Raw genomic sequence first — 17,937 nt, forward strand, 5'->3', positions numbered from 1 at the left:
GAAGGCATACGTCATGCTTGGCTTCATCGAACGAGGTTCTGACTACAAGAGATAGGACGTCATGTTACAGCTGTACAGGACATTGGTGAGACCGCACCTGGAATATTGTGTGCAGTTCTGGTCACAGTACTCTCTAGATGGACATCATTAAGTTGGAACGTGTGCAGAAAAGATTCACGAGGATGTTGCCAGAGCTGGTGGGCTTGAATTATAAGCGGAGGCTGGATAGGCTGCAACTTTTCCCCCCTGGAGTGTAGGGGGCTGAGGGGAGACCATATAGAAGTATACAAAGTCCTGGAGGGGTGTTAATGAAGGTGAACGGTTCGTTATTTCCCCGAGGGCCGGGCGGTCAAAATCTAGAGGGCATTGGTTTAGGGTGAGGGGGAAAGATTTAATAGGTACCAGAGGGGCAATTTTTTATACACAAAAGGTGGTAGGTATATGGGACGAGCTGTTAGAGGAAGTTGTAGAGGTGGGTTCAATTACAACATAAGTTCAGAAGTGATAGGAGCAGAATTAGGCCATTTCGGCCCATCAAGCCAACCACACCATTCAATCATGGCTGATCTATGTCTCCCTCCTAACCCCATTCTCCCTTGTCCCCATAACCCCCAAACTAACCAAGAATCTATCTTATCTATTTCTGCCTTATAAATATCCATCGACTTGGCCTCCACAGCCTTCTGAACAATTCAACATTTGAAAGACATTTGGACAGGTACATGTCTAGTATATGGAAGTGCAGGGCATAGAGGCATCGTGTACAGGCAGATGAGATCAGTTGAACTGGGCATCTTGTTGCTGTGCTGTACTTTTCTATGGTGGACACAGAATGCTGGAGTAACTCAGCGGGACGGGCAGCATCTCTGGAGAGAAGGAATGGGTGACGTTTTGGGTCAAGACCCTTCTTAGGACCTGAAATGTCTTAACCCGAAACATCTCCCATTCCTTCTGTCCAGAGATGCTGCCTGTCCCACTGAGTTAGTGTCTACCTTCGATATAAACCAGCGTCTGCAGTTCTTTCCTACACATACTGTACTGTTCTCTCCAGATCATTGTCAGTACAGTTGAGGGGAAACCAGAGAAAGGATCCACCCAATTCCCTGGGACAGAGAGTTACAACAGCCATCAACGCTTGGCAAGAACGGAGACCAGATAATGCCAGGATTTACTGAGCAACATGACAAATCAGCCAAGTATGTTTCCCGTTAATCTTTCCATAGATCTTCATTATATTTCCATCACGATGTTGACGATGGCTTGTTGAATAGCACTCTTGTCCGCGAGCCAGATAATCACAAGATCTAGCCCCGTTCCAGAGAGTTAAGTGAAAAATGTATAGGACTGCAGGAATGCAATACTGTTGTACTCTTCCTACCCTGGTCCGACTTTCCAAAACTCAACACCTTGTATTTGTCTGAATTAAACTCCATTTGCCATTCCGATGCCCTCTTACCCAACGGCAATTCTTGGTGCGTGTAGGAAGGAACTGCAGAAGCTGGTTTGCACCAAAGATAGACACAAACTGCTGGAGTAACTCAGCAGGTCAGACCACATCTCCAGAGACCTGTTGAGCTACTCCAGCATTTTGTGTAATCATGGTAAGCTTCTATGATAGCAATTTTTTTTCATGTTATTGGCAAACTTACTAATCATACAGGTGAATCAAGCGGGGAATAGTACACGTGTACAGAAAGCTGGCAAAGATGATGGGCTGAATGGCCTCGGTCATATGAGAATATGGGAGCAGGAGGCTACTGGACCACTTGAGCCATGTCCTCTGCTTTGTGACGTAACCCCACAACCCTGCCCTTTGTCAGACTCCCCCAACAAATGTAGTTAATGGAATCTCTCACCCAGTGTTTTAAACTCAACCTCCGTTTAGAGGTTCAACCTTTCAGCACTCTTTGTATGGGGATGTGTTTTCTAACTTCAGCCCAAAAGGCCTGGTTCTAATTTGTAGCTGGTAATGGGATCAAGATGCAATGGGAAGGCAGGCAGGCAGCCTCGAGCCACCACACTTTACTGCTGCAGCTTCCAACATTGTTTTCTCCTTCATTGCCACCTGCCAGAGGCCTGGAGTCTCCAGAGGTTTTTTCCCCCCTCTCTCCATCATCCCTCACAACCCGTTTCTAGCAAGAGCCACCATCTCCACGCCTCTGGACAGACAAAATTCTCCTTCTCTATGTTAGATAAAAATGCTGGTGAAACTCAGCGGGTGAGGCAGCATCTATGGAGCGAAGGAATAGGTGACGTTTCGGGTCGAGACCCTTCTCCAGCATTTTTACTTCCCTTCGATTGTTCCAGCATCTGCAGTTCCTTCTTAAACATTTCTCCTTCTCTATGCTTGTTTCCAAAGCACCTCAATATAGGCAACCCACAGGTTTTGCAACGGTTCTGTTGCCGAGTGGACACAAAGTGCTGGAGTAACCCAGCGGGTCAGGCAGCATCTCTGGTGTAACATGGATAGGTGACGTGTTGGGCCGGGACCCTTCTTCAGAATTCTTACTGAGAACGATCCATACATTGATTTCCCAGCAAGTCCGAAAGGTTGGTTTTCTACAGTAATCCGTATGGTTTTGCTGCACATACACTTACTAATTCTTCAATTTTATCAAATATTCATCCAATTACGGCCCATAAGTAAACTATTAGAATATACCCCGTATCATTAATGTATAGCGCAAAATATATTCCTACCACTAACTTGATAAATGTTTCAAAAATGTTTTGGAGAATTTGCATTGTATCAGATTTCATGAGTGAGGCATTCCTTAATTTAGGGAGGCCCCTGCTCAGATGGTTTTTAATCAAGATAAATGAAGTGTCCCAGATCCCCTGCCAACTGTTATTAACATTATAAACACAATTTATACTCAACGATATAAAAACTGCTTGTTTGGGTCATAATCTCCTCACTGTTGATGGGTGCTTGCTATGTGTGAATAGGTGATTGCATTCCCTACATTTTGGGCTGAAGGGCCTGGTGTTGTGCTGCACTCTTCTGTTTCAACAATGTTCAGACTAGCAGTATTTCAGTGGCCCTGGAGCTTCGGGCTTGGTGCAAGGGGTGATAAGAGGTTTTCTGACAGCTGTTTACACCGATTCAGAATGCACACACTCAAACTAACCCGCAACTCTAAACACAGACAGGCCCTTTCATGGAACATGCTGATATATCATGATATATATTGTGGGATGTTCAGTGGTGTTAGAGGTAGGCCACTTGCACACATTTGCAGAGGACTCTTTAAAAAATATTTGAGTCTGAATAATTTCCTGAACACCAGCTCAGGGCTCTCCACAATCCGCGCCAGATGCAGGCTTTGTCGCATTCAATTTATCGCGAGCAAGCCTGTAGGACATTACATATGTCTTTGCTGGGGAAATGTCTCGGATATGCCAACTCCCTGCTGCTTCAAGCTCATTACATGCCCCTGCATTCCACAAATACTGTGGAAACTGCCACTTGCCTACAAGGCCTTTTTACAGAAGGAACAGAAAGGTTGGAAGTAAGTTTAAATCAATAAATAATGTAAAACAAATCAGGAGACAGCATCGAGAGTGTGTTTAAGATAGTTTCCATAGGAGTATGTTGGGTATCTCGTTCATTCTGACAGGGAGTGGTCCCAGAGACCGATTAGGGCTGCCTGTAAATTCAGCTGAAGAATATTCCAAACATGGCACTTCTAATCACGAGAGATATAATGAGGTTCACCGTCAGGAATTGGCCATAAAACTGAGGGTTGGTTTATACGTTCTGCTATTTCTTTACAGAACACAACATTTTAAAAATCGCATCCTGGATGTGGTAGTTGTAGCTCTAACCTTTCGCATGCTTCCAACAGCCCACTGAAGCCAAGGGCTTTCTGATACACACTGATGGGCCTGGACTCACACATACAAGTCGGACTGGGTAAGGACGGCAGATACCTTCCTGACAGTGAACCAGGTGGGTTTTTACAACACTGGACGTTCCAGAGGCACGTCATTAATGTTTTTTTTTTTAAAGTCCTGCTTTAGTTGAGAGATATAATGCAGAAACAGGCCCTTCGGCCCACCGAGTACATGCCGACCAATGATCCCCGTTCACTAGCCCTATCCTGCACACTAGCCACAATTTACAATCTTTACCAAAGACAATTAACCTACAAGCTTGTACGCCTTTGGAGGGTGGGAGGAAACCGGAGCACCTGGGGGAAACCCACACAGTCACGGGGTGAATGTAGAACCTCCATAGTGTGAGCACCCGTAGTCAGGATCGAACCCGGGTGTCAGGCGTTGCAAGGCAGCACCTCTGCCGCTGCACCAATGTATTTACATTTCTCAGCAGGTACACTAGGAGTCAAATGTACACGGAATCCCCAACATCAGCACTCACACGACTCAAATCCAGAGTAAATTTCACAACATTCATTCCCATTAAAAGTTCCTTTATCTGATATTCTAAAATAATTCCGGGAATCAAATCAGGGAATGTGTTTAAGAAGGAACTGCAGGTGTGTTCTGTACAGACCCGGTTTGAGTGCCATTCCGCTGAGCTGATAAGGCTCATGTCATGTGCCATGGCTTATATCTTTTAAGCAGCACCAAAAACAGGTGTAAATGGCCCACAACACGCAGCTGGCTGCGGGATCTTGCTAGTTGCAAATTGGCTGCTGTTTCCTGCCTCAACAAGGCCTCAGAAGTACTTAGATGTCAGGAGTTGGAAAGCCACCACATAAATTAAATCCATTTATTGTTTGAAATGCAGTACTCATTTTGTTTCATCCATCAATGTGGAAAAGAATCTGACACCCCATTTCAAGTGTTGGCTGGTACCAGCACAATGTGCAAGATGTCCAGAATGGTTGTGCAAGATTAACACGTTGGAGAGGTTTCAAGTGACACTGGAGCAAATGGGAGAATTACAGCTGACACATCCAGCTTGAAACACTTCATCATCAGGCAGCATCGACTCCGATCCTACCAGGTCCCAGCATATTAATTTAGTTTAGTTGAAAGATATAGCGTGGAAACAGGCCCTTCAGCCCACCGAGTCCGCGCCGACCAGCAATCCCCGCACACCAACTCTATCAAACACACATTACGGATAATTTGCAATTTTACCAAGCCAATTAACCTACAAACCTGTATGTATTTGGAGTGTGGGAGGAAACCGGAGATCCCGGAGAAAAGCCACGCAGGTCACGGGGAGAACGTACCGACTCCATACATTCAGCACCCTTAGTCAGGGTCAAACCCGGGTCTCTGGCGCTGTGAGGCAGCAACTCGACCACTGCCCCTCCGTACCGACAACAGGATGTTGTTAAATAAGGAACTGCAGATGCTGGAAAATCGAAGGTACACAAAAATGCTGGAGAAACTCAGCGGGTGCAGCAGCATCTATGGAGCGAAGGAAAATAGGCAACGTTTCGGGACGAAACGTTGCCTATTTCCTTCGCTCCATAGATGCTGCTGCACCCGCTGAGTTTCTCCTGCATTTTTGTGTACCAACAACAGGGTGATCGCAGAGACAGCAGATGCTGGGATTTGGAGCAAAGACCAGAAGTTGGAACAAAAGCCAAACTGCAGGAGGAGAACACAAAAGTTGTGGCGCTCTAAATACAGTGTTTTAAAAAAAACCTTTTATTGAATTATTAACAACTGTACATCTTCTTCAGTGATCACAAAGTTACTTTGCTACAAATCTGGTGTCAAGAGATCTCAAGGGCAGAAACCCCCATGACCCAACAAGTGGTTTCTGAACAAGTTCGGTATCAGAGTCTTGAGTCATGTACATTTCAGCTCCATTGAGAATTTACTTTTCATAAAGAGATAATCCGGACACAATTAAAAAAAAAAAAAAAAAAAAAAAAAAAAAAAAAAAAAAAAAGATTTATTCCAAAATTGTTTTAAATTCCACCAGGGGAGGTGATTTGTGGCTAGAATGTCATTGGGAAGTCAAGTTGTAGACACACTGAGCAAGTTCGAACCATCACAGGGGTGGTTTGCCCAGACTGGGAGCAGGGAAGTGAACTCGATTGGGCTGAAGCAAAATTCCAGAGGACCATGTCTGAATTGGCTGCCAATAGGTGAAGGGGTGAACAAGTGAGGCCTGGGGAGAAACTAACCCTCAACACATCCAACTTTGGCCCAAACAATTGCCGCCCTTCCATCCCCGCTCAGCCTGGTTTTAACATCACAGCCACATGCAGGGAGAGTGCCCAGACAGAGTGAGGCGCCCATCTTTACAAGTGTCCTCTGTGGTTCAGGGTGAGCCCCGTGCAGATCATGTAGGGTTCAACACCAAACCTTAGTGAAGTACCAAGTGTGTGCCCGTGATGCCACCCCATACTTCAGCCACAAGCCTCTGGAACAGCAGAAAGGCTCTCGGGCCGAATGGCCTGCGCTGTCCCCCCATTAGGTTTATAAGAAGCCTGAGAGCAGTCTCAAACATTGTGCGGGGAAAGGCTCGCTCTCCTCAGTGAATGGGGCGAGCATTCAAACTCTATGCCTGCTCTCCCTTTCAATGAGATCCTGGCTGATCTGACGGCAAGCTCGGCTCTACACGCCCACCTGATCTCGCTCATCGACAATCATTTTGCCTCCATTGCAAAGACTCTCCGACGCTCTTGAGGCCGAGAGTTGCAAAAAGGCTTGCTTCATCTCTGTAATAAATAGATAAACTCCTTGGTTGTATATCGAGGCCCCTTGTGTGGTAGTTCTCCCCCCCCCCCCCCAAATTGGGAATAATCCCACTCTGTCAAGCTCCCTCAGGGTTTAATCCTTCCCAATCCAATCTTATAAAGAGTTTAAAAACTCCAACTGCTAAGGGAAGGGGAACAAGGGAGATTGGAGGATCAGATGAAGGGAAAGGGCAACTGGAGGGGTAAAACAACAGTACAAAGTGGAGGGCAAATTGAACAATGGGTGCCCAATTCTGAGTAGTGGGATCATTAATAACAGCTCCCCCAGGCCCAATCCTCACTGCTTCTTGAAACAATAGACTGGACTTAATGAATGCAGCCAGCAGCCAAATGTAGAGAAGGGGAAACAAGACAGTGATATTTTGTAAGACACTATTATTATTATTATTATGTACTTTTCTCTTACAGCTGAAATGTTAAAAAGTAAAAATAAATCAAGACTTTTCTCTGCAGGAACACTGCACCATTAGCTATCTTGGATTTGAACATATATACACATAAAACAGATCAGACTACAGCTGAACTGAGACCAATCCAATCATTTGAAAACGAGAAACTCATTGTGGACAGAGGGAGCGGGGAATTGTTAAAAAATAAATCTCTTCTGAAAAAGTCCAAATTCTCCATCAGCAGCTCCAACAAACGTCGGCTTCCCTTCTGGTTCGATGTGCACACGGAGGTAAAATGAAAAGAAAACACCCAAATCTGTTCCGCAGACTCCCTGAGCAGTGTCTCCAGCTTGCTTCACAGTTCCCGCACGAGAAAGGCAGCCTTGAAGCAAGGTTGGAGATGCCATGTCCATAGGTAGGAACGTGTAATTCTGTTAAGGCCATCACTGACCCATCTTCCCAGTCACTTACCCCCCATCCTCTCCCAAACCAGCAAGTTCTCTTCTCATTTCAGAACCTCGTTTTTATCTTCCTGGGAGACTGTTCCATCACCCGTGGGTTGCGCACCCTGAAAAACTGGTGCCGTGGTCTCTGGGCACGATGCAGAAACACCCCAAAAACAACTGGGCAGAACCCCAGCTTCACCCAATATTTACAGCACAGTTGTAACGGGCTCACGAGCGAAGCACCGCTTCACGCTGGGAGTCCCCAACATCCACACGTACATTCCAGGCCACTCATCCTCCAGGGCCACCATGGAAAGGTTCAGAGGAAGGAAGCCCGGTCAGGCCATCGACAAATCTCAAACATCTCCGATTCAAACAGGGCACAACCTCAAGCCTTCCGCAGAGCTGCAAGGAGAGCCGTCAACTCTCAGGCTTAAAGCAAGCCTCGAATATCCCAGACAGTCTTTCGTAAACCAGTTCTCGTTAGGTTGACTGTAACGTACAATGGATTCCTTCTCGGTATAAAAGCTGTACTTTGAGCCATTCCTGAATGCTGCAGTCTAAAGTGCCACTGTGGTTTCTCTCGCCTCAGTAGATGACCTCGTAGACTGTCGCTTTCTTGTCACCGGACCCAGTGACGATATACTTGTCATCAGTCGAGATATCACAGCTTAACACAGACGACGATTCCTTTGACTGGAGAAGGAAGAAAGCGAGAAATATAAACATGGTAGCAACATTTAGGAGGCATTTGGACAGGTACTTGAACAGGCAGAGAATGGAGAGATGCAGACCACATGTAGGCAAATGGGTTCTTTTATATCGGCATTATGTTGAGTACAGACGTTGTGGGCCAAAGGGCCTACTCCTACGCTGTTTTGTTCTATATTCTATGAAGTGCATTGTTTTAGATAAGATTGAGGTTAACATTGATGGAAAGCTATCAAATTATGGGGAGGTGTAGATTTTAAGACTAGAGATAGTCGGAAACAGGCCCTTCGCCCACTGAGTCCGTACCATCCAGTGATGACCCCGTACACTAGCACTATCCTACACTCGAGGGACAACGCTGAGGTTCAACTGGACACGTTTGCTTGAGATGTGGAATGTGTTCATTTCAAATGGAGGAACAGGGATTCTGATTGGAAGTAGAGCTGCTTTAGAAGCCCAGATCCTCGATTTGAGATAAACTCCCTCCACTGACACAGGGTGGCTGCGATGGGGTGTATCATGGAGAGAACATGGGGATTTGCTGCAATGGGGTGTATCATGGAGAGAACATGGGGATTTGCTGCGATGGGGTGTATCATGGAGAGAACATGGGGATTTGCTGCGATGGGGTGTATCATGGAGAGAACATGGGGATTTGCTGCGATGGGGTGTATCATGGAGAGAACACGGGGATTTGCTGCGATGGGGTGTATCATGGAGAGTACATGGGGATTTGCTGCGATGGGGTGCATCATGAGATCATGGAGAGTACATGGGGATTTGCTGCGATGGGGTGCATCATGGAGAGTACATGGGGATTTGCTGCAATGGGGTGTATCATGGAGAGAACACGGGGATTTGCTGCAATGGGGTGTATCATGGAGAGAACACGGGGATTTGCTGCAATGGGGTGTATCATGGAGAGAACATGGGGATTTGCTGCGATGGGGTGTATCATGGAGAGAACACGGGGATTTGCTGCAATGGGGTGTATCATGGAGAGAACATGGGGATTTGCTGCGATGGGGTGTATCATGGAGAGAACACGGGGATTTGCTGCAATGGGGTGTATCATGGAGAGAACACGGGGATTTGCTGCGATGGGGTGTATCATGGAGAGAACATGGGGATTTGCTGCGATGGGGTGTATCATGGAGAGAACACGGGGATTTGCTGCAATGGGGTGTATCATGGAGAGAACACGGGGATTTGCTGCGATGGGGTGTATCATGGAGAGAACATGGGGATTTGCTGCAATGGGGTGTATCATGGAGAGAACATGGGGATTTGCTGCGATGGGGTGTATCATGGAGAGTACATGGGGATTTGCTGTCGGGACCGATTAGAGCAATTATTCAAACTCAAAATGGCGACAAGTTTTACTTGGTGGAGAAGATTCATGATCGTGAGGGACTGCACAGTGGCAGCAGTAGAGTTGCTGCGTCACAGCGCCAGAGACCCCGGTTCAATCCTGACTATAGGTGCTGTCTATACGGAGTTTGTACGTTCTCCCTGTGACCACTTGGGTTTTCTCCGGGTGCTCCAGTTTCCTCTCACATTCCAAAGACGTACAGGTTTGTAGGTTAATTGGCTTCAGTAAAGATTGTAAATTGTCCCTCGCCTGGGTCGTATTGCACTGGTGTATGGGGATCGCTGGTCAGCACGGATTTGGCGGGCTGTAGGGCCCCCCGTTTCCACACTGTATACCTCGACTAGACTGGAGAGCTTTGACAAGTGAAGCTTCTTACCTGGAAGATGCTGGCACCATAGGGCGTCCTCCAGGCATTCAGCAGGTTGTCCTTCCCAGTGCTGACAAACCACTTGCCTAATACAAAACATACAACCAAATTCAAACCAATAAGCAAATAAGTCAGTTTGTTATCAGTACAACAATGTTCACAGTTGCACTTCCTTTATCTGGTACGTGACCTCCAATAACCGAGGCCACTGCACAGGGCAGGAGACTGTTCCCTCAGGAGGTGCAACCTCAGTCACGGACCCAGGCAGCTCGTGCTGTGTCGCAAACAGAAAGGAGAACGGCTGGAGGAACTCAGCGGCCAGGGCTAGATGAAGGGTCTCAATGCGAAACGATGCTGCCTGACCCACTGGGTTCCTCAGGCTGCTCTCATTTATATTGTTACAGCCACTCCCGTCTCCACTGCACCGTCAGCAGGCCTCTTCCGCCATGTCTAAATGTCGTTCATTACACAGTAAAGCTGCAACTCAAGTCATAAATTTAAAACAGGTTCCATGCAAACATTCAACGCATGTCACTTTTAATTGGCATTGAAGGAGGAACGTAGCTACACTTACCGCAGGAGGCAAACTTGAGCGACAGGACACAGCTCTCGTGCAAGTGCAGCTGATACTTGTCCGGTTTAGTGTGATGCAAGACTTCAACGTTGCTGCTCTCCATTCCCACTGCTAACCACTCCCCAGTGGGGCAATAACCCAGCGAGAAGATCTGGACCAGAGGGGAAGCAGCAAGTCAGCGGTGGAATAAGCAAGTCAGTGGTGGCCTCCCCTCTCAGTGGAGAACTCACACACACACACACACACACGTTAATAATACCATCAACACCAGCAAGTAAATCACCAGGATTCATTTCTAAAGCGATGAAATTGAAGGATGAATTGCATTATGTACTCAGTAGATAAGGTAGCATCCTTAGAGAAGGAAATGAGTGTTAGGTGAAACACTGACCTTCATTGGAATTAAAACAATTGAGGATAGACTGGGTTTAAGATGCAGAAAGAGAGGGAAGAACTAAAGCCAGTTTCAGCATCTTAACATAGAACATAAACATTATATTAAACACTGCCCAGTCCATCATCGGCTCTGACCTTCCTTCCATCGAGGGGATTTATCGCAGTCGCTGCCTCAAAAAGGCTGGCGGTATCATCAAAGACCCACACCATCCTGGCCACACACTCATCTCCCTGCTACCTTCAGGTAGAAGGTACAGGAGCCTGAAGACTGTAACAACCAGGTTCAGGAATAGCTACTTCCCCACAGACATCAGGCTATTAAACATGGCTCGGACAAAACTCAAATTATTAATAACCCATTATCTGTTATTTGCACTTTATCAGTTTATTTATTCATGTGTGTATATATTTATATTATGGTTATATGGACACATTGATCTGTTTTGTAGTAAATGCCTACTCTGTTCTGTGTGCTGAAGCAAAGCAAGAATATCATTGTCCTAACAGGGACACGTGACAATAAACTCACTTGAACTTGAACTTGATAAGAACAGGTTCTTCACCCTGCAATGTCTGCGGCAAACATGATGCCAAGACCATCACTTATCTACCTGCATATAATCTATATTCCTGCATTCTCTGCACATCCATACAAATATTTTTTAATGTATCTGCTTCAACAACCACCACCCCCAGCAGCACCAGCCAGGCACCCACTGCCCTCTAATTAAAAAAAAACTTGCCTTGTACATGTCATAAGTAGAATTAGGCCATTCAGCCCATCAAGTCTACACCACCATTCAATCATGGCTGATCGATCTCTCCCTCGTAACCCCATTCTCCTGCCTTCTTCCCATAACCTGTAATCTTGTTTAAACTTTGTCCCTCTCACCTGAAAGTTGTCAGAAACATTTTCACCTCCAACCATGCAAAGCTTCGGTGAAAGATCAAACCAACTGTTTCTCTCTCTCCACAGATGCTGCTTGACCTGCTAACCACTGCCAGCATTTATTTCACATTTGCAGCATCCTGACTACTTGTCTGTATGTTCTCCCTGTAACCCTGCATGTGTTTTCTCCGGGATCTCTGGTTGCCTCCCGCACTCCAGAGACAAATGGGTTTGTAGGTTAATTGGCATGGTATCGGTGTAAATTGTCCCTAGTGTGTGTCGATCAGTGTTTTCTCTGGGGCCAGGTCGAAAGGCCTGTTTCCGCACTGTATCTCTATACTAAACATCTGATCCTCATTCTCCCAACCCTATCCCCACACCACTCTGTTCCTTTCTCTTCCTATTGATTTTAAAAGGAGACTAGTGGCGTACAAGTCATCAACAGGGCAACGTGGAAGGCAGTACCTGTGGGGCCAACCTGACCAGGGATCTAGTTATATATTCCATGGAAACTAAAAGCTAAAAGCTAGAACATGCTGGAAACACTCAGCAGGTCCGGAAGCAACAATGGGATGAGAAACAAAGTTAATGTTTCAGCTTCACAACTTTTCATCATTAAACAGGTCCCTACTCTGATGAAGGACAGCCACCGAGAACGTTAATAACTCTTTCTCCCTCCATGGCTGAATTTTTCCAGAATTTAATGTTCTTATTTCAGATTTCCACCATTCTCTGATTTTTTTTTGTGCTTGTTAACTAATATTTAACCTGTTCACTCCCAAGATGTTTTTTCACTTGTATACTCTGACCCAAGTGTAATCGGGGGTGAGTGAGCAGGTTATTACAGTTTCAGTAGGAATACAAGTCAAGAGACAATTCAGATAAGTGGCAGTGATCTCCAAGATCGAGTAAAGCCAATCCCACCATCAGGTGTAAAATTCAAGCACTGAAATGGCCAGAGCACGCCGAGCATGGCCAAAGACCAGGGCAGTTTTGGTGCCCTTTCTGCCCACGCAATCACCCACCTGTGAGGTGAAGTCATGTTGCTGGAGTTGTCTTCCTTCTCGCAGGTCCCAGGATCTCACAGTGTTGTCCAAGCCCCCTGTCCATAGTTTGGTGCCATCGTGAGAGATGTCTATACAACTTGCACCATCCGTGTGCCCTTGGAACTGCCTGGAGAAAATCGCAAGACATTTCTTGTTCAAGTGAGCTGTTAGTGTCACTTTCGGCCGCTGAAGTCCCGACGAGGGCGAGATCGGCCACCTCACCCCGTCTAGGCGCTACATTTTTTGGGCGGACTTCTGCGGGGGAATTTCAAGTGTGCTTTCATAATTGTGTCCGGATTAAAGCAGGTGCCGGAGAAATCAGTGAAGGCCCTGTACAACCGGGCATCAATTGAGGAGAATCTATGAGACCAAACAGCTATGCGATGTAACTGTTTACTGAGTTAGCTCAACATTAAAACATCCTCATGCAGGTAACCAGGAAGCAGATAGACATTGTTTCTGTCTCACTTCAGAATGCTCAGTAAAGTTTGAAGCAGACACAAGTTTAAAGGGGAACAAGGGAAAAGAAAATCAAACTGCAGGTGCTGCAATCTGAAAGAGATGCGGACATGCAGGAAGATCTCAGGCAGTCAAGCAGCATCTGTGGAAAGAGAAATCATTCGCGGTCTTGGTTCAATGACTCTTCCTTGGAATTAAGAAAGCTGAAATTATATAAAATTAAAGAATGAGCGAGAAAAGGTGTAGAAAAGATCCATGAGCATAGTCTGGATGTGACGGCTCGGGGTGTAAGGAGATATTGGACTGGCTGAGATGGATTTCCCTGGAGCCGAGGCGACGGAGAGAAATTATTATCAATTCACGAGAGGCATAAATAAGATAAATGGTCACAGTTTCATTTCTCCCCCAGGGTAAGCGTGTCTAAAACGTGAGGGCATAAGTTTAAGATCAGCAAGGAGGATCGGAGGGGTGGGATTTCTCACAGAGGGTGGTGGGTGTGTGGAATACCTTGAGGTGGTAGAGGTCATAAGATCATAAGTGATAGGAGTAGAATTAGGCCATTCGGCCCATCAAATCTACCCCGTCATTCAAACATGGCCGATCTACTGTATCTCTCCCTCCTAACCCCATTCCCCTGCCTTTTTTTCCATAACCTCTGACATCTGTACTAATCAAGAATCTATCTGCCATAAATCTATCCGCTGACTTGGCCTTCCCAGCCTTCTGTGGCAAAGAATTCCGCAGATTCACTGCCCTCCGACTAAAGAAACTCCTCCTCATCACCTCCCTGAAATAATTTCCTTTACTTCCGAGGCTATGACCTCTAGTCCCAGACTCTCCCACTAGTGGAAACATCCTCTCCACATCCACTCTATCCAAGCCTTTCACTACTCTGTACATTTCAATAAGGTTCCCCGTCATTTTTCTAAACTCTAGTGAGGTGGATACAATTGTGAACCTAAAAAAACATTTGGACAGGCACATGGGCGGGAAACGTCCAGATACACAGTTGGTGAGTGGGATTAGCTTCGGTAGGCAGTTTGGTCAGCATTGAAGAGTTGTATAACTCTGAATCTATGAATAAATCTATGAATCATTTAAGTCAGAAGGAACCGTCGAGGCTAGTTTTATTCTCATCTGAAGCGAGTTGTGAGGTCTGAGTACCCTTAGACATATGATGAGCGTTTGACAGCACTGGGCCTCTAGAGTCTAGAAGGATGAGGGGGACCTCATTGAAAATTACCGAATAGTGAAAGGCCTGGATAGAGTGGATGTTTCCACTAATGGGAGAGTCTAGGACCAGAGATCATAGCCTCAGAATTAAAAGACGTTCCTTTAGGAAGGAGATGAGGAGGAATTTCTTTAATCAGAGGATGGTGAAGCCGAGGAAGTTATTGCCACAGAAGGTTGTGGAGGCCAAGTGATTGGATATTTTTAAGGCAGAGCTAGATACATTCTTGATTAGTACGGGTGTCAGGGGTTATGGGGAGAAGGCAGGAGAATGGGGCTAGGAGGGAGAGACAGATCAGCCATGATTGAATGGCACAACCGTAATGGACCACATGGCTTAATTCTGCTCCTATCACTTATGAACCTAGACCATGGGTGGAGGACAATGATTCCACCAGCATCCCACTGTCCAGCTGGAAGAAGAGTCCTCCTTCTCCTTCTCCAGAACATGGAAGAGACGGTTCAGCGCATCAAGGAGAAGCCTCACCTGACGAGTGTCTGGTTGTGCAGGTCCCACACGGCTATGTTGCCGTCGCTACAGCAGGAGAAGCAGACCTTGGCGTCAGGGCTGATGGCCAGCGCGTAGCAGGCCGGTGCCGAGGACGTGAGCTCGGCTTTGATCCGCGGTGTGGGCGAAGCCAGGTCCCATATCGTCAACGTGCTCGCCTCCCCTCCCACGATCAGGGTACGGCCATCGGGAAGCAGCTTGCAGGAGCGGATGTAATTATCCCGGTTCTGTTGCGGGGGAGGGAGGAGACAAGGTGGTGAAGTGAAGCTTGACAAAGTCACAGCATAACTCATTGCTGGAACACAATACACCGTGTGTAGGTTAATTGGCTTCTACATTATCCCCAGTTTAGTGAGTGGAAAAGTGGGGTAACATTCAACTAGTGCGAATGGGTGATCATGGAATCAGTGGGCCGAAGGGCCCGTTTCCATGCTGTATCTCACCGTCTACAAGATGATTCCAAGATGGCGCTCACTGTGTGCTGGTCCCAGAAGTGGATTTGGAAGCACTTATTACAATCGTTCCACTTTTTAAAATCTCAACTCCAACAGCAGCATTTGGACTTTACCTTGCACCTAATGTTATTCCCTTTATCCTGTATCTGTGCACTGTGGACGGCTCGATTGTAATCATGTATAGTTTTTCTGCTGACAGGATAGCAGGCAACAACAACAAAAAACCCAAAAGCTTTTCATAGTGCCTGCACACATGTGATAATAAACTAAAACAGAATTAAAGTCCAGGGTTCAAGACCCACACCAGACACGCGAGCTGGGCTGGGCTGACACTATGGTCCAATGCTGAGGGAGGCACCACACTCAACTGGCCAGGACAGAGGTTGCCAGAGCTACTCAGTGAACGCGAGCATCAAGGTCAGATACGGACGCTTGTCCAGGACTATCCTGATGACCAGTGCACTGTCGGATTTCTTCTGGCCACCCACATAACCCAGAATAACTAGGTCAATCGTTTAAATGACGTGAAATGACGTTTGAGGATAAGGGGGAATTATTTTAGTTCCGAGATGAGAATTTTTTTTTTTCCCCCACACAGGAGTGGCGAGTCTGTGGAATTCTCTGCTACAGAAAGTAGTTGAGGCCAGTTCATTGGCTATATTTAAGAGGGAGTTAGATGTGGCCCTTGTGGCAAAAGGGATCGGGGGCCATGATCATATTGAATGGCGGTGCAGGCTCGAAGGGCCGAATGGCCTACTCCTGCACCTATTTTCTATGTTTCTAAACTTTAACTACACTTCCTCTGCAGCTCAAGCATTAGATCCTGCATTCTCCCGACTCAGTCTGAAGAGGGTCTCGATCCGAAACGTCACCCATTCCTCCTCTCCAGAGATGCTGCCTGTCCCGCTGAGTTACTCCAACATTGTGTCTATCTTCTATTTATCTCTCTCTCGCACTACCTGATGTACAGATGGAACGATTTGCTTGGATCCCACGCAAAGATCACGGTGTCATGGTAAAGATGACAGTCAAGCCCATTCATGTGGAAGTCGTGTTGTGGCGGAGGCTCCACTTACCAGACAGTCGAGCTGGGAGACTGGGCTCTTGCTGCCGGGCTGACTGATGTCCCAGATCTTCACGCAGCCCTTGCCCCCGGTGTACATGTGCCGGGTGGGGTTGCTGATGGTGACGGCACACACCACCTCGCCGTGGTTCAGGGTGTTGATTTGCCGGGCGTGCCGGGGGATGCCGGAACCGATCAGGGCGTCGGGCGGGAAGGGCACCGGCTGCATCTGCCCATCGGCACTCACGTGGAAGGAGTAGGCGCTGGCAGGGAGAGAGAACCGTCACGTTACCCCGCGGAACGTTCCCGACAGACACCAACTCACACCCACAGCAACCCCCAGGGGTAAGCTGTCGTCCCAAAGTCCGGAGAAGTCAGCAAACCACCAGACATAGGGTACAAACACAGGGGGTACAGGCATGGGGTACAATAGACCATAGACATGGGGTGCAACACAGAGGATGGGAGCCCAGCTCTTTGAAGGATCATCCAATCAGTCCCACTCTCCCAAAGTTTTCTTCCTACTTTTTCACTGAAGTATTTATATATTTTCTTCCATAATCTTGTGACACGAGGCCATTCGGCCCACTGTGTCAAATGCTGGTTCCCATTCCCCTATTCTTTCCCCGAAACCTCCTCCCCCACAAGCCCAGCCCCGGACCTCCTCCCACCAGTTGGGCTCATTTACAGCACCCAGAGGAATCGCATGCACAGAGTCACAGGGAGAGCGTGCGAACTCCACGCAGGGAACACCCGAGGGTAGGACTGAAGTCGGGTCTCTGGAGCCACGAGGCAGCGTTCTCCACCAGCTTCACAACTGCCCCAATTTGGCTTTCATTGTGCCTGCTCTCTTTGGTTGGGGCAGAAGTGGAAACTACAAGGGTGTTGAATGGAAGAGAAGTCCTTTGCTTGGCTCCTGTTCAGGCGGATGCCCTCGCAGGCTCGCCCATCACCACGCACGCTCTTTATAACCATGTACTGATGCACCGTGCACCTTCCCCGAGCTCGCTCTACTGCTGGGCCGTCAGCTCCTAACCCTCAACGTGACTGATGCAGGGGCAAAGAGCTTCTGCTAGGGCCGCATGGTGGCACAGCGATAGATCTTGCGGCACCAGAGACCAGTGTTCAATCCTGGCTATCTGTGGGGGCTGTCTGTACAAATTTGAACCTTCTCCCCGCGACCGCGTGGGCTTTCTCCGAGAACTTCCGTTTCCTCCCACGCTCCAAAGTATAGGTTTGTAGGTTAATTGGCTTGGTAAATATATGTAAAAATCGTCCCCAGTGTCGGATAGTGTTAATGTGCGGGGATTGCTGGTCGGTACGGACTCAGTGGGCCGAAGGGC

At 47.2% G+C, this 17,937-nt stretch overlaps 1 protein-coding gene and 1 long non-coding RNA gene across 15 annotated transcripts in view; one reads left to right on the forward strand and one right to left on the reverse strand.

Moving 5' to 3' along the window:
• Positions 1–243: 243 nt before the first annotated feature.
• Positions 244–10,313, forward strand: LOC116991595. The gene is made up of 3 exons (XR_004416833.1): positions 244–291; positions 9,838–9,840; positions 10,303–10,313. It is a non-coding gene; the product is annotated as an uncharacterized LOC116991595 (long non-coding RNA).
• Positions 5,606–17,937, reverse strand: part of LOC116991594 (transducin-like enhancer protein 3) — a 69,390-nt gene continuing 57,058 nt past the window's right edge. For 8 of the 14 annotated variants that reach the window (XM_033050324.1, XM_033050322.1, XM_033050319.1 and 5 more), the window contains 6 exons: positions 16,608–16,857; positions 15,056–15,303; positions 12,859–13,006; positions 10,549–10,699; positions 9,984–10,060; positions 8,113–8,220 (listed from right to left, as the gene is read on the reverse strand). In XM_033050324.1, the coding sequence (XP_032906215.1) occupies positions 8,113–8,220; positions 9,984–10,060; positions 10,549–10,699; positions 12,859–13,006; positions 15,056–15,303; positions 16,608–16,857 (982 nt within the window). Of the gene's footprint in view, positions 8,221–9,983; positions 10,061–10,548; positions 10,700–12,858; positions 13,007–15,055; positions 15,304–16,607; positions 16,858–17,937 lie in introns of all 14 variants that reach the window. The other 6 variants (XM_033050320.1, XM_033050332.1, XM_033050328.1 and 3 more) reach the window with 1 other exon arrangement.

The sequence above is a fragment of the Amblyraja radiata genome, chromosome 34 (assembly GCF_010909765.2).
Source record: "Amblyraja radiata isolate CabotCenter1 chromosome 34, sAmbRad1.1.pri, whole genome shotgun sequence".
In the NCBI taxonomy this organism is placed as follows: Eukaryota; Metazoa; Chordata; class Chondrichthyes; order Rajiformes; family Rajidae; genus Amblyraja; species Amblyraja radiata.